This window comes from Papio anubis, chromosome 10 (assembly GCF_008728515.1).
Source record: "Papio anubis isolate 15944 chromosome 10, Panubis1.0, whole genome shotgun sequence".
NCBI classification, from domain to species: Eukaryota; Metazoa; Chordata; class Mammalia; order Primates; family Cercopithecidae; genus Papio; species Papio anubis.
Genome location: NC_044985.1, coordinates 62,472,588 through 62,488,870, shown reverse-complemented (window position 1 = coordinate 62,488,870; position 16,283 = coordinate 62,472,588). Strand labels below are relative to the sequence as shown.

Sequence of the window (16,283 nt, the reverse complement as noted above, 5' to 3'; positions counted from 1 at the left end):
AAATGTACTATTGCAAAGTAGTTCTTAGGAATTTACCAACAATTTCAATAATTTCTTAATTTTGAATCTCCCACTGTGGCATATTCGAAAGTGGCATTCATCGGAATGGTCAAGTGAAAATTCATGACTAAGCTTTAGAAGACACCGTCCTTTTATGATAAAAGCTGTAAAATAAGGAGTTCTGAATACAACTCTTTAAAAAAGATATTTAAAATTTGTTTTACAAACTAACAGGCATGACGAGGAGCTTTATAATTGGCTTATCTCTAACGGACTTTTAATTAACTGCGTGATAATGAGTGATAACGAGAACATTAAAAAACGGACCTTATAGAAATAGGCTGAGACTCAGTCCGAGAGGGTTAGCCATCTGAGAATGGTTAAGTGACTTTATTTTCTGACTCTGTTTCCATGTAGGCATCAATAGCCGGTAGTGCTATTGCCACATTACAAAAAGAGTTGTCAGCCACATCTTCTGCTCAGAAGATCACCAAATCGGTGAAGGCTCCTACTGTGAAGCCCAGTGAGACTAGAGTAAGGGCAGAGCCCACACCCTCGCCACAGTTCCCCTTCGCTGACACGCCAGATACTTACAAGAGTCAAGCTGGCGTTGAGGTGAAAAAGGAAGTAGGGGTGAGCATCACTGGCGCCACCGTCCGTGAAGAGCGCTTTGAAGTACTGCACGGGCGCGAAGCCAAGGTTGGTCACTGGTTACCCGCTGTTGCTTGGCCCATTCCCATTGAGCAGGGCCAGGTGGTTGGCTAGTTTGTACTGAAAAGTAGCCAGCGGAGTCTTGCCTTTCTCCTTTACCACGCTAAGACTTGATTTTTGTGGAGCACAGTATGGGTCAGAGATCATTTTCTCAAATTATTTTTATAATGTGGCATGAGCTAAGAGTTTATGAGATTTCCCTTAATTTCATGAGCATTTTGTAATATAATTTGTAAAAATCTAGGTAACAGAAACAGCAAGAGTACCAGCACCTGTTGAAATTCCTGTTACTCCACCAACTTTGGTCTCGGTGAGTAAAGAAGTTGATTATGTTGGACCCTATTCATATCTGCTCAAATCATTTTAATACATTTTTGAAAAGATCAGTTTCTCAAATTAATACAAAATGACGTTAGTGAGCGTACAGATGCTCATTTTAAGACCATATTTGACCATATTGGCAAGGAAGAGGGGAATTCTATGGGGTACATCTTTCATGGATTCAAAAGATTTAATGCGCTTCTCATATGCAAAAGGCATTATTGTAGGAGCTGTGGAGACATAAAGACCAATCCATCCCTCCATCCCTCTTTGAAATATTTTCTTTGCCATCAGAGAAAATGTACATAAACGAGCATAATAAAATATATAAGGTGATAAGCACCACAACAGAGGGAGAATCCATGGGAGGGATAGATTCATTCCAGTTGGTGATACCATGGCAAAGCTTTGTTGAACAGGTAGCATTTGCTATTGAGCCTTACAGCTCTTTACTAATATATTAGTATATTACATAAATATTAGTCTCTCTACTACTATTTCTGGAGTCCTGATTAAAAGGCCATTTTGTGGCAGTTGAAATGTGTAAGTTCAAACTCCACATTTGTTACAAAACAGAAATGATTAATGAATATGCACACGTATCATTATTTTTCTTCTCTCTTCAGGGCTTAAAAAATGTGACAGTCATAGAAGGTGAATCTGTCACCTTGGAGTGCCACATCTCTGGATACCCATCCCCGACAGTGACATGGTACAGGGAAGACTACCAAATCGAAAGTTCCATTGACTTCCAGATAACCTTCCAGGGTGGAATCGCTCGTCTTATGATTCGCGAAGCGTTTGCAGAAGACAGCGGGCGATTTACCTGCAGTGCTGTTAACGAGGCTGGAACCGTCAGCACATCCTGCTATCTGGCTGTGCAGGGTTAGTGGCCACTCCTCCCACAGTCCTAATCCACATGCCATCACTTTCATGTGACATTCTTTTCCACAATATGGTTTCTGCGCACCTTGAAATGATGTCCCTTTTTGGAACTGGGGGGGAGATTATATGGTCAATTTAACTGTCAGCGCTAAGCGGGGTCACTAAACATCTCATCTCAATGAGAAACTTTTGTCTTCTTTTAGTGTCAGAAGAATTTGAAAAGGAAACCACAGCCGTGACTGAGAAATTTACCACAGAAGAGAAACGGTAAAACATTTTGCTAATTAGTAGCTGTTCTAGTACAGTTTTGACTTTCAGCCCCGTCAGTATTGGCAAATTGCAACTCAGAAACTAATATGAGGGGAATTCTCTTTCCAGCTTTGTTGAGTCAAGAGATGTGGTTATGACTGATACTAGCATCACAGAGGAACAAGCAGGGCCTGGAGAACCTGCTGCGCCTTACTTTATTACAAAACCAGTGGTCCAGAAACTGGTGGAAGGTGGGAGCGTGGTGTTTGGATGCCAAGTTGGTGGCAACCCAAAGCCCCATGTGTACTGGAAAAAATCTGGTGTTCCTCTGACCACTGGATACAGGTATTTTGATGGCTGAATATAGAGTTCTCTGTGACTTGTATAATATTTGCATGAAGCCTAGAGTAGAATTTACTTACCCCACCGACCGTGAGCGTAGGCTCTTTCATTGTGGAGCCATCTTTGTTTTGAGGTATTTTTACATTTTTTGTGCAAAGTCTTCCTAAGAAATAAAGCTATGTGACAAAAGTGGATGGAAGATATATTTATTTACATTATAGTTTAATTCATTGAGGTTGTGAAAGTAGAGAAAATATGGATTTTCACACACACACACTTCCAGAAAAGATTTGAGACAACTTTCAATAAAAACATGTAATAACTAAGTGACTAAAAGATAGAAGAATAGGGGCCATGTAATGAAGAAGAAAGCTAGTTATGCACAAAAATCTATGCTACTAATTTTTCTTCAATTCAATACAAAATTTAGCTCTGAATATTTTGCAACTTAAGATAAAAAGAGCAACCTGGTAATCTAAAAATGTAGATGCCATACCTTAATAATAATAAATATAATGTACCAGAGAGTTAATACTGAAATATTTAAAGGAATTTATTGTTTTAATTATTCATTTGATCTCTGAATGAAATAATGAACAAAATAACAAACGAAGAGAAAATACCTGTTGTTTAAGTGACCTGATCATTTGCTAATGTAAACACCAAAAACCACTTAATTTCATGACTGATTCTAGCAATAAATATTCTTTAAAATGAATATTTTAACTTATTGGGCCCTAATTACTCATGTTCTTGCATTTTTCTCAATTTTCAGCAATCTTATAATCTATTGTGGAGCTTAGTCGTATGTTTAGGGTCATTGAATTTTATACCACAGATCCACTCACAGATAAGTCCAATTATTTTACCCACAGAAGGGTTGTTTATAACTGATTTTTCAATTTTGTACATTTACCTAAAGATACAAAGTGAGTTACAACAAACAAACCGGTGAATGCAAGCTAGTAATTTCTATGACTTTTGCTGATGATGCTGGAGAATACACTATTGTTGTTCGTAATAAGCATGGAGAAACTTCTGCATCTGCTTCCTTGCTTGAAGAAGGTAAGTGCAACTGTAGTTTCTACGTGCATGATAAGATCTGAAATACAAGGAGATAGCAGTGCTGTCCTTTTGCTGAAAAACCTGTTGCCATTTACTGGTTCTGATACTTTGCCCCAGTATCTTTGCCTCAGTTGTATGGAAAATGTTTTAGACCACATGGCCTCAAAAACTATACTGGCATTAAACTTCTGAGGTTCTAGCAATAGTTTCTGTTTGGTGTGTTTGTTTCTAGGCATATCATGCCTCCGAAAATGCACAGATTCTAAATCCAGTTGCCTTCCAGGCCCAGGCAGGTAACAGTGAGCGCAATGAAAACAGTGGCAAACTGGAGAGTAGGTGCCCTGCCTCAAAGAGACAGTAGCTGTGTTGTTGCCCGGCATGCACCAGGCTGTTACCAGGCATGCACCAGGTTGTTACCAGACTCAGTGTTGCTCCTGATACTTTAAAGAAAACCTGGAAGTCAGGATTTTCAATGTTTATAACTTGAAAACAAATGCAATAGCTTTCATGCTAGACTGTTCACATTTACAGTGAACTGGTTCGCACTCTGTTTCATTTGATCTACACAGTATCCCTTAGAGGAAATTACAATATTATCTTCATTTAGCCAAAAAAGCACTCAAGATTCAGGAAGGTAAATGAATTGTTAAAAGCCACACAGCAGATTAGGAAGACCTCCATGGTAGATCCCCCCAAAACTGACTGCTAATATAAAATTCTTTCTACAATTGTAGTGGCTGATTTGATTTGTTAGTGTAAGTTTGGTTTCCAAATTCCATCTAGAAAATATTGAGCACGTCAATAGTAGATATTTGGAAAATTTGGCTTTTGGTTATCAACTTTCCCCAATGTAGAGTTTACCTGAATGCATAGTGGCATGAATGTTTTTTAGTAAGAATATTAAAAATTAACTTATGTTCTTAACTCTTAGCTGATTATGAGTCACTGATGAAGTCCCAGCAAGAAATGCTTTACCAGACACAAGTGACTGCATTTGTTCAAGAACCCAAAGTTGGAGAAACAGCCCCTGGATTTGTATACTCTGAGTATGAAAAAGAGTATGAAAAAGAACAAGCCTTAATTAGGAAGAAAATGGCCAAAGATACTGTAATGGTCAGAACATATGTAGAAGATCAGGTGAGTATAAAAATAATGACCAACCAACCAATTTCATAAATTATACTTTCCTTTTTTTGTTTGATATTTTCATTTTCAAGTGATGAGCTCAGGGTTAGACAACTATTAGTAGGTCAAAGTTCACTGCTGCTAAGTTTCCTTAATCTTCATGGTATGTTGCACCTGTGAGTTTAGAAATAGAGATTACATATATGCCATAAATGTGGCTTTAGAAATAGGGTTTATAATATATTAAGGAAAAGACCAATATTAGTAGAGCTAAGTTCATTAATGCCAAGATCTCTTCATCTGTATGATAAGCTAATGTAACCTCTAACCCAACTCTAACTCCTGCTTTTTTGGAAAAACCTTTCTACCCAAGATGCCACAGCATTCAGTGGGAAAGATGACCATAATGCAGATTAAAACAAACAAACCAAAGTCTTCTAGATTCTTCTCCCAGCTAAAAACTTCAACAATCTAGCTCAGATACATATCCTTAAATAATTTCCATCAGTAAGGATAAGTATTTTTAACAGACCATAATCTTTTTTGCATAGGAATTCCATATTTCTTCCTTTGAAGAGAGACTTATTAAAGAAATTGAATATAGAATAATAAAGACTACATTAGAAGAACTTCTTGAAGAAGATGGAGAAGAAAAGATGGCAGTTGACATTTCTGAATCTGAAGCTGTTGAATCAGGATTTGAGTTAAGAATCAAGAATTATAGAATTCTTGAGGGGATGGGTGTCACTTTTCATTGCAAGATGTCTGGATATCCATTACCAAAGGTAAAATATAAACATTTATAATACCTCCTTGCCACAGTAAAGATACAAGTTGGTTACAGTATAACTATTTGATGTAAATTTTACTCATACATGCATGGTATTCTTTGCAGATTGCTTGGTACAAAGATGGCAAGCGCATCAAACATGGAGAAAGATATCAAATGGACTTTCTACAAGATGGCAGAGCTAGTCTGCGTATACCTGTTGTTCTTCCAGAAGATGAAGGAATCTACACTGCATTTGCCAGCAATATTAAAGGAAATGCAATTTGCTCAGGGAAATTGTATGTGGAGCCTGCTGCACCACTTGGAGCTCCAACTTACATCCCCACACCAGAGCCAGTGAGCAGAATCAGGTAAGACTTATAATAATTTGGGTTACTTAGTATGTAAATTGTTTTCAAAACATCAAATATCTTAGTAGCAAATCGCTATTGTGTAAGAAAAAAATTGAGGGCTAAGATGGCACAGAAACTTACCAGTGGCAACACCAACAATTACCAAGAGTTTTTATTTCTTGCCCCTATGTAAGATGAACAAAGAATTTTCATCAGTGTATCATACTATTTATTTTCCCAGTGCTACAGCTAATATCACAATAGCTCTTATTTGACACCTGATTTTTACAAAAGTAAATTTATACAACAGCCCTGCAATAAAAAGATGACTATTATTGGTTTGGAAATAGGAACACTGAGGCCCTGGGAATCTATGAAAATTGCCTTAATTCATCCAGCCTATAAGTGGTGGTGCCAGCATTCAAACTCCAAGTCAGTCTGGCTGCAATGTGTAGACAGAGTCTTGTTTTGCTTTGTTTTGTTTCCAAATTGATTTCTATGTTTTCCTCCTCTGAGATAAAAAATATATATATATTTTTATTTTTCCATAAATGTATTCATTTGGTTTACTTATCCAACCAACATTTATTAGGATGTTTTGGTAGTTAAATCAAAAAAGTCTAGTGACTGATTAAATCCAAGTGGTAAGGAAAAGACAGTATTGAGAATTATTCCAAGATTTTTGAACCTGGGTACCTGGATGTACTGAATGACTACCAGCCAAAATTGAGAATATAGGAAAAACATAGCTGTGGGGGCAACAATAATATATTCTATTTTAGATCTGAATGAGTTGGAGGTGCCTTCTAATACATGCAAGAAGTAAATTCTAAAATAACGTGAATAATGAATAATGAATAAGACAAAATGAAGTTTGTTTTGCTCAGTTTTCTTTAGGCCTCATGAAAGTATTGTTTGTCTTTGTTTTACAGATCTCTCTCTCCACGTTCAGTGAGCAGGTCTCCTATACGCATGTCTCCTGCACGGATGTCACCTGCAAGGATGTCTCCTGCACGGATGTCCCCTGCAAGAATGTCCCCTGGACGTAGGCTGGAGGAGACAGATGAGTCACAACTTGAGAGACTGTATAAACCAGTCTTTGTGTTAAAACCTGCTTCTTTCAAATGTTTAGAAGGGCAAACTGCCAGATTTGACTTAAAGGTTGTTGGTAGACCTATGCCAGAGACGTTCTGGTTTCATGATGGTAAGTATGACAGGTTTTTGCTCATGAATAATAAAAACACAAAAACAAGCTTATATATCTGTCTAACAATTTTTAAAAACTATTTTAAAATCTACTTTCTTTTGAACATATTTTCACAGGCCAGCAAATTGTCAATGACTATACCCATAAAGTGGTCATTAAAGAAGATGGTACTCAATCACTAATTATTGTCCCTGCCGCACCCAGTGATTCTGGGGAATGGACTGTGGTTGCCCAAAACAGGGCAGGCAGATCTTCAATTTCAGTGATTTTAACTGTGGAAGGTAAAATGAGATAAAATAAAAATAAATGAATTTTCTTATCACTTGGATTATAAACAGGTATTTCAGCCTTACTCCCTCTAAATCATGACCTTTCTCTTTCAGCTGTGGAACATCAGGTAAAACCGATGTTTGTAGAAAAACTGAAAAATCTCAATGTAAAGGAAGGTTCCCGACTTGAAATGAAAGTCAGAGCTACGGGTAACCCCAACCCTGACATTGTATGGTTGAAAAACAGTGACATCATTGTGCCTCATAAATATCCCAAAATCAGGTAAGTTTGGAAATAATAAAGCTAAGCTCATTATACAAATCCAATAACCAGGGAAGCTTTACTACTATATTGATGATTCCCTCCCCCAACTTTTTATAGAATTGAAGGAACCAAGGGAGAAGCTGCCCTTAAAATCGATTCCACTGTCAGCCAAGATTCTGCCTGGTATACCGCGACTGCTATTAATAAAGCTGGCAGAGACACTACAAGATGCAAAGTAAATGTTGAAGTTGAGTTTGCAGAGCCTGAACCAGAGAGAAAATTAATCATCCCAAGGGGGACATATAGAGCAAAGGAGATTGCAGCCCCAGAACTGGAGCCCCTCCATTTGCGATATGGTCAAGAGCAATGGGAAGAAGGTGATCTCTATGACAAAGAGAAACAACAGAAACCATTCTTCAAGAAAAAACTCACCTCCTTAAGACTTAAGCGCTTTGGACCTGCCCACTTTGAATGCAGGCTAACACCCATTGGTGACCCAACGATGGTGGTGGAGTGGCTCCATGATGGAAAGCCACTTGAGGCAGCCAACAGGCTCCGTATGATCAATGAATTTGGGTACTGCAGCCTTGATTATGGTGTTGCATATTCTAGAGACAGTGGTATCATTACTTGCAGAGCCACTAACAAATACGGAACAGATCATACATCTGCTACCCTTATTGTTAAAGATGAGAAAAGTCTTGTGGAAGAATCCCAGTTGCCTGAGGGGAGGAAAGGCTTACAGAGAATTGAAGAATTAGAGAGAATGGCTCATGAAGGTGCACTTACAGGTGTAACAACAGATCAGAAAGAAAAGCAAAAGCCAGACATTGTCTTGTTCCCAGAGCCAGTTAGAGTACTTGAAGGGGAGACTGCAAGGTTCCGCTGCAGGGTAACAGGCTACCCTCAGCCCAAAGTCAACTGGTACCTCAATGGACAGCTCATTCGCAAAAGCAAAAGGTTCAGAGTTCGCTATGATGGTATCCATTACCTGGACATCGTGGACTGCAAATCATATGACACAGGTGAAGTGAAGGTCACCGCAGAAAATCCTGAAGGTGTGATAGAGCATAAAGTGAAGCTTGAGATTCAACAGAGGGAAGATTTTAGGTCTGTTCTTAGGAGAGCTCCTGAACCAAGGCCCGAGTTTCACGTACACGAACCAGGAAAGCTTCAGTTTGAAGTACAAAAAGTGGATAGACCTGTTGACACCACTGAAACCAAAGAAGTTGTGAAGTTGAAAAGGGCTGAAAGAATTACCCATGAAAAAGTGCCCGAAGAGTCGGAAGAGCTGCGCAGTAAATTCAAGCGCAGAACAGAAGAGGGCTATTATGAAGCCATTACCGCTGTGGAGCTCAAGTCTCGAAAGAAAGATGAATCCTATGAGGAACTCCTCAGGAAGACAAAAGATGAACTTCTCCACTGGACCAAAGAGTTAACTGAAGAGGAAAAGAAAGCTCTTGCCGAAGAAGGCAAAATCACGATTCCAACTTTTAAACCTGATAAGATTGAACTAAGTCCTAGTATGGAGGCTCCAAAAATCTTCGAAAGAATCCAAAGCCAAACAGTGGGCCAAGGATCTGATGCACACTTCCGGGTCAGAGTCGTGGGGAAACCAGACCCTGAATGTGAATGGTACAAAAATGGTGTCAAAATTGAACGGTCTGACCGGATCTACTGGTACTGGCCTGAAGACAATGTTTGTGAATTGGTCATAAGAGATGTGACTGCTGAGGACTCTGCCAGCATCATGGTAAAAGCCATCAACATAGCTGGAGAAACCTCCAGTCACGCATTCTTACTTGTCCAAGGTAATTTGCATGTCTTTCCTTTGATAGACTTGTCTTTGTATTCAAGAATATCCATGAGTGCGTTTACTTTTATTTTCTTTCCCCATTCCTCAGGTTGCGAATTTAATTTAATATAATGTGCTCTCCCCTTTTCCCCCCACCTTTTTCTTGTAGCCAAGCAATTGATCACTTTCACACAGGAATTACAAGATGTTGTTGCTAAGGAAAAAGATACTATGGCAACCTTTGAATGTGAAACTTCAGAACCATTTGTCAAAGTGAAATGGTATAAAGATGGTATGGAGGTTCATGAGGGAGATAAATACAGGATGCACTCTGACAGAAAGGTTCACTTCCTCTCCATACTGACCATTGATATGTCTGATGCTGAAGATTACAGCTGTGTACTTGTGGAAGATGAAAATATCAAAACAACTGCTAAACTTATTGTTGAAGGTATTCAACAACAAAGGATTTCATTGTTTACCTAAGCTCTAAGGTCACCCTTAGCATGTGGTCAAATTAGCTATGCAATTTTTCTTTCATAAAACAATTATTTGGAAATTGGCTATAAGTTTCATAGCCAGAATCATAAATTTATGTTCCTAATTAAGAATATTAATAATTTGACCATTTGGATTTTTTAAAGTAGTATTATCTTGATTTTTAGCTTTTAAGATTTTTATTAAAACATAATTCTTTACTTTCAAAAATATTTAAAAATTAAAATAAAATAACTGCTTCTCATTGAAAGTTTATCTCTCAGCCCATTAGCAGGTAGATATTAAGAATATTCCTGATAGTATGGGGGAGATAAGAGGTATACAAGACATTGTCTCTATCCTAAGTCTAGATGCATACCTCTCCAAAAAAAATGATTTCTTTTTCTGTTATACACTTCAGGTGCAGTTGTTGAGTTTGTGAAGGAACTTGAGGACATAGAAGTTCCAGAATCATATTCAGGAGAATTAGAGTGTATTGTATCCCCAGAAAATATAGAAGGAAAATGGTATCATAACAATGTGGAGCTTAAATCCAATGGCAAATACACAATTACATCTCGTCGTGGACGTCAGAACCTCACAGTCAAGGACGTAACCAAGGAGGACCAGGGAGAATACAGCTTTGTCATTGATGGAAAAAAGACAACCTGTAAACTAAAGATGAAACGTAAGTCTTCCCATTCCTGTCAGCCTGCAGTGAGCATCTTTATGGTTTATTGATAAAAAATGATCATAACATTCTTTTTCTCCCCATATTTCACAGCCCGCCCCATTGCTATCCTACAAGGACTTAGTGACCAAAAAGTCTGTGAGGGTGACATTGTTCAGCTTGAAGTTAAAGTCTCCTTGGAAAGTGTGGAAGGTGTCTGGATGAAAGACGGCCAAGAAGTGCAGCCCAGTGACAGGGTTCACATTGTGATAGACAAACAATCTCATATGCTGCTCATTGAAGACATGACTAAGGAAGATGCTGGAAATTACTCTTTCACCATTCCAGCCCTTGGCCTCTCCACCAGTGGGCGTGTCTCTGTCTATAGTGAGTCCTACTTATACAATTTTATAGCAACATAAAGAACTTCAAGGAGCATACAATTTCAACAAAATTCATTCATCTTGTGTGTGTATGATTTTGCAGGTGTGGACGTGATAACACCTCTAAAAGATGTTAACGTGATTGAAGGCACAAAGGCTGTGCTTGAATGTAAGGTCTCAGTCCCTGATGTGACTTCTGTTAAGTGGTACTTAAATGATGAACAAATCAAGCCTGATGACCGTGTGCATGCCATTGTAAAAGGTACTAAACAGCGGCTAGTCATTAACCGAACTCATGCTTCAGACGAAGGACCCTACAAGCTGATAGTTGGCAGAGTTGAAACCAACTGTAATCTCTCTGTAGAAAGTAAGGATTATTCTACTTATCTAATAATTACTTTAAGCATTCTACTTTCTCAGTGTAATAATAACCAAGAGATTATTTTATTTTTTCCCCAGAAATTAAAATTATCAGAGGTCTTCGTGACCTTACCTGTACAGAAACTCAAAATGTGGTGTTTGAGGTTGAGCTGTCCCACTCTGGAATTGATGTCTTGTGGAATTTTAAGGACAAGGAAATCAAACCCAGTTCTAAATATAAAATCGAAGCACACGGAAAAATATATAAACTGACAGTTCTAAATATGATGAAAGATGATGAAGGAAAATATACATTTTATGCGGGAGAAAATATGACATCTGGAAAACTTACTGTGGCAGGTTGGTATATTTATTAACCTAAATTCTTATGAGGAGCGATTGTTATTTTAAGAAATTGTTATTCATTTCCCCCAAAACTCCTTTCAGTTTCCCACTTCCATGCCTCTGCTTATGCTGTTCCCAAAGCCAATAGTACTTGCAACACCATTCCCACCAGCCTAAATTACAAATGTTCTTCTAGGCCTACCTCAAACATCACCTTCTCCATTAAACCTTCCTTAATCTCCCCATTTATATATGATCTCTTCCTCCTCCAACCCCAGGATCACTTTATATGTGCCTCGTTCATAGTATTTATTATGCACTTGTCTTATTCCCCATTTCCTCTTTCAATATCCTTCCTCTTTCAATATCAGTGTATAAACTCCTGAAATCTGGAATTTTCGTTGTATATTCCAATATATTGCAAATGACAGATAATCAATTGATATTTGCTGAATTGAGCTTTATTTAAACTTTCTTATTCTAAAGAATTATTTCCTTTTGTAGCCATTCTTGCTTCTTTAGTCTTTGTGCCTTTTGTTTTCTTCCTACCTTTTAATGAACTCAATAAATATTTTCAAAATACAGTTTAACGTAACTGTATCTCTTATGATATCATGTAGAAATAAGACCATCATTCAGCAGAATGTCTTAGCTTTACAATGAAGAATAAAAAATGTAAATCAATTGTCAACAAAAAACTAGAAGTCATCATTAATTTGTTTGGTTCATTACAGTTTAAATATTGAGAGTTGAGATATTACATTCAGATCGTGTTGTCTATTACATCCAGAATTGAAGCAAGTTATATGGTAATGATCTGTCTTATTTGGTATGAAAGTTTCATGGTTTATACTTAGTTACATTATAAGATTTCCTCAGAGATCGGACCATGAAAAGACTGGTAAAACAAAATTTCAGATTTAGCATTTTTATACATTTAATATAAATTACATGTTTTTAAATGTGTGGAAACAGGAATAAACTATGAACCCCTCTGTGATTTCACCCAACGTTTTTAAAGTACCTACCATAGGTCAGACACTTGTAGGAACTCAGGACACAAAACTAAATAAGAAATGATTTTTTTCTTGAGAAATTCATAATTTAGAGAGGACAGATACATAAACAACTAGCTTGTTAAAGCAGTAATTATTTCTACTAGCGGATGATAAGAGTGGAGGCAATGGGGTGAAACTTCATAGAATGGTGACATTTGTCAACACAGTGATTTTTAGTATGCAGAAATCCTTAATCTAGTAGAAACATTGATGACTTGTACATTTTGTTTAGCAAATTTTTATGTAGTCAAAATATCAGATTCCCAGGAAATAATCATTAAAAGACCAAGTAAAATGCTTCTGAAGAAGAAGGAATTGGGTTAGAGGCTATCCCAGTGTTACACTGTTCTAAGAATTTCCTATTAATTCAACAATTGCTTTTTCTTAACAAAACTTTTCTGATTCCAGTATTTCTCCTAATTATCAGTCATACATACTTAGAATAAGGGATTTCTTTGGTACCTTCTCAATATGGGTAAAAACAATCTTATAGACATTTCATGATTTCAAAATCATGTTCTTAAATTTGATATTTTATATTTACTTCTGCAAAGATTTTCTTATTATGTGAGTATTTTTAAAGGGCTCATACTGTACTTCTCTTGTTCCAAAGGTGGGGCCATCTCCAAGCCACTCACAGATCAGACCGTAGCTGAATCCCAGGAAGCTGTGTTTGAATGTGAAGTTGCCAACCCAGATTCCAAAGGTGAATGGTTGAGGGATGGCAAACACCTACCACTGACTAACAACATCAGAAGTGAGTCTGATGGCCACAAAAGGAGACTTATCATTGCTGCCACCAAATTAGATGACATTGGAGAATATACCTACAAGGTGGCCACCTCCAAAACATCTGCCAAACTTAAAGTTGAAGGTAAGTAACATAGGATTTGTCCTTTTCAAATCATATTACAATCTTGATCGTTATCATTTTAAAAGACAAATGATATGGCCATTTTGGATACCATAAATTTTTACTTCATAAAGTCCTTCTAGATCCTCTAAACCTTCCTGAGACACATACCACAAGGCACAAAATTGCCTATCAAATGTGTTTATGCAAAAAAGCCATTTCTTAGGTTAAAGCTCTGTGAAACAGCTATATCAGACACTGATTCTCCATTCATCTCTCACCCTTCTCCAATTAGCCTATTATGCTACTAATATATATAGCTATGCAAACTTCATACTACTCGAGCATAGAAAAATCATTTCATGATGTACACGTCCAGTTGGATCCCAGGTTTCCCTAAATAATCTCCGGTGTCTTTTAAAACAGAGGTGCTGCATAACTGCAAAATGTTTGGTAGCCATTTTTTTTGCAGGGTGACTAAGCAATGATCTTGTTCAGGACTTCTTTTCCTTCATGATGTCATCCATATTTTCTAACCCAATCATAAATTTGTCTTCAGCTGTCAAAATTAAGAAGACTCTGAAGAACCTCACAGTGACAGAAACACAGGATGCTGTTTTCACTGTCGAGCTTACACACCCTAATGTCAAAGGTGTCCAGTGGATCAAAAATGGAGTTGTGCTGGAATCCAATGAAAAGTATGCTATCTCTGTCAAAGGAACAGTTTACTCTCTGAGGATTAAAAACTGTGCCATCGTGGATGAGTCTGTTTATGGCTTCAGGCTTGGAAGGCTAGGAGCCAGTGCCAGACTGCACGTGGAGAGTAAGTTGACTTAGAAACACTTTACAAATAGTCAGCCCATGGTTACCATTAAGTTAACCCTATCACTGAATTGCTCCAATTTTCCTCTTAGCTGTCAAGATCATTAAAAAGCCAAAGGATGTGACAGCCTTGGAAAATGCCACGGTTGCCTTTGAAGTTAGTGTTTCCCATGACACCGTTCCAGTAAAATGGTTCCATAAGAATGTGGAAATTAAGCCAAGTGACAAACACAGACTGGTCTCAGAAAGGAAGGTCCACAAGCTGATGCTGCAGAACATCTCCCCCTCAGATGCTGGGGAATACACAGCTGTGGTGGGGCAATTGGAATGCAAAGCAAAACTGTTTGTGGAGAGTGAGTATCAGGCAGCCCCTACGGCCCTTTCCTTGATGAACCCCATGTATTAATTTGTTTGGTTTCGTCTATTTTTTAAATAAATTGTATTAACTGAAGTGTTCTCTGATTTTACCAAGCATTACATATTACAAAAACCATGAAAAATATCGAGGTGCCTGAGACCAAAACTGCCTCTTTTGAGTGTGAGGTGTCCCACTTCAATGTCCCTTCCATGTGGCTGAAGAATGGTGTGGAAATTGAGATGAGTGAAAAGTTCAAGATAGTTGTGCAGGGAAAACTCCACCAGCTGATCATCATGAACACCAGCACAGAGGACTCGGCAGAATACACATTTGTCTGTGGCAATGACCAAGTCAGTGCCACCCTGACAGTCACCCGTAAGTTAAAAATAGATACATATATGTATATAAAATATGAAATATTCAGTAGATTCATTGATATTCTATATCCTACACTTTGCTGACCACTCGAAAATCCTTGATTGGGTGGGTAGGGTGGCTCAAGCCTGTAATCCCAGTACTTTGGGAGGCCAAGGCAGGAGAATCACTTGAGATCAAGATTTTGTGACCAGGCTGGGAAACACAGTGAGATCCTGCCTCTACCAAAAACAAAAGGAAAAAAAAATTAGCTGGGCATGGTGGCACAGAGTTGTAGTCCCAGCTACTCAGGAGGCCGAGGTTGGAGGATCACTTGGGCCCAGAAGACCAAGGCTGCAGTGAGCCACGATCATGGCACTGCACTCCAGCCTGGGCAACAAAGTTAGAACCTGCCTCAAAAAATAAAAAATAAAATTGTTACTTGAAACATCTAGTATTTGGTTACACTGGGTAAAGCACTAATATCTCCACCTGGATAAAATGTTCCAGTTAGAGTAGCACTGAAAGGCTACCTGGAAAGATGGCTCAGTGTCTATCACTTGATCTTTCTGTTCCTCTGAGCTGGCACTGTCCTGTATGGTACATGGGAGGTATCAAAGCTTGTATCTCTAAACTATAATTGCCTCAACAGATGTACTAAAAACATTCCAAGTTTTTATTCTGCACCACTTATAACCTACATCATATTTACGTAAACTTTCCTTGGGTGTGTTTCCTTTTCTCCTTTGCAGCAATCATGATTACTTCCATGCTGAAAGACATCAACGCTGAAGAAAAAGACACCATTACTTTTGAGGTGACAGTGAACTATGAAGGCATCTCTTACAAATGGTTAAAGAATGGTGTGGAAATCAAATCAACTGACAAGTGCCAGATGAGAACCAAAAAGCTTACACACTCACTGAACATCAGGAATGTTCACTTTGGGGATGCTGCTGACTACACCTTTGTAGCTGGAAAAGCTACATCAACAGCCACACTTTATGTGGAAGGTATGGTTTCATAAATATTAGATCCATAGAAAAAATGTCACACATGCTTTGTAAAATTTAGTGTATCAATTAATGAATGGATAAATAAAATGTGGGAAAGCAATCAGCAACAAAAAGGAAGCACTACGATTTACTACAAAATGGATGAACATTAAAAACTTTATGCTAAGTGAAAGAAGCCAGAGACCATACAAAGATCACATATTGTATGATTCCATTTATATGAAATGTCCA

At 37.9% G+C, this 16,283-nt stretch overlaps 1 protein-coding gene and 1 long non-coding RNA gene across 51 annotated transcripts in view; one reads left to right on the top strand and one right to left on the bottom strand.

Moving 5' to 3' along the window:
• TTN (titin) overlaps positions 1-16,283 on the top strand; it is a 272,676-nt gene that overhangs the window by 22,530 nt on the left and 233,863 nt on the right. For all 50 annotated transcript variants that reach the window (XM_031651844.1, XM_031651839.1, XM_031651871.1 and 47 more), the window contains 23 exons: positions 418-699; positions 956-1,021; positions 1,659-1,917; positions 2,121-2,184; positions 2,296-2,511; positions 3,431-3,573; positions 4,505-4,710; positions 5,250-5,483; positions 5,594-5,838; positions 6,753-7,024; positions 7,144-7,308; positions 7,411-7,579; positions 7,679-9,372; positions 9,526-9,807; positions 10,255-10,521; positions 10,618-10,890; positions 10,990-11,253; positions 11,346-11,606; positions 13,263-13,523; positions 14,062-14,325; positions 14,417-14,677; positions 14,797-15,057; positions 15,789-16,049. In XM_031651844.1, coding sequence (XP_031507704.1) covers positions 418-699; positions 956-1,021; positions 1,659-1,917; positions 2,121-2,184; positions 2,296-2,511; positions 3,431-3,573; positions 4,505-4,710; positions 5,250-5,483; positions 5,594-5,838; positions 6,753-7,024; positions 7,144-7,308; positions 7,411-7,579; positions 7,679-9,372; positions 9,526-9,807; positions 10,255-10,521; positions 10,618-10,890; positions 10,990-11,253; positions 11,346-11,606; positions 13,263-13,523; positions 14,062-14,325; positions 14,417-14,677; positions 14,797-15,057; positions 15,789-16,049 — 6,670 coding nt within the window. The remainder of the gene's footprint in view (positions 1-417; positions 700-955; positions 1,022-1,658; positions 1,918-2,120; positions 2,185-2,295; positions 2,512-3,430; positions 3,574-4,504; positions 4,711-5,249; positions 5,484-5,593; positions 5,839-6,752; positions 7,025-7,143; positions 7,309-7,410; positions 7,580-7,678; positions 9,373-9,525; positions 9,808-10,254; positions 10,522-10,617; positions 10,891-10,989; positions 11,254-11,345; positions 11,607-13,262; positions 13,524-14,061; positions 14,326-14,416; positions 14,678-14,796; positions 15,058-15,788; positions 16,050-16,283) is intronic.
• Positions 4,747-7,802, bottom strand: LOC110740978. Its single transcript, XR_002516422.2, has 2 exons — positions 5,962-7,802; positions 4,747-4,872 (listed from the first exon to the last, which is right to left on the bottom strand). It is a non-coding gene; the product is annotated as an uncharacterized LOC110740978 (long non-coding RNA).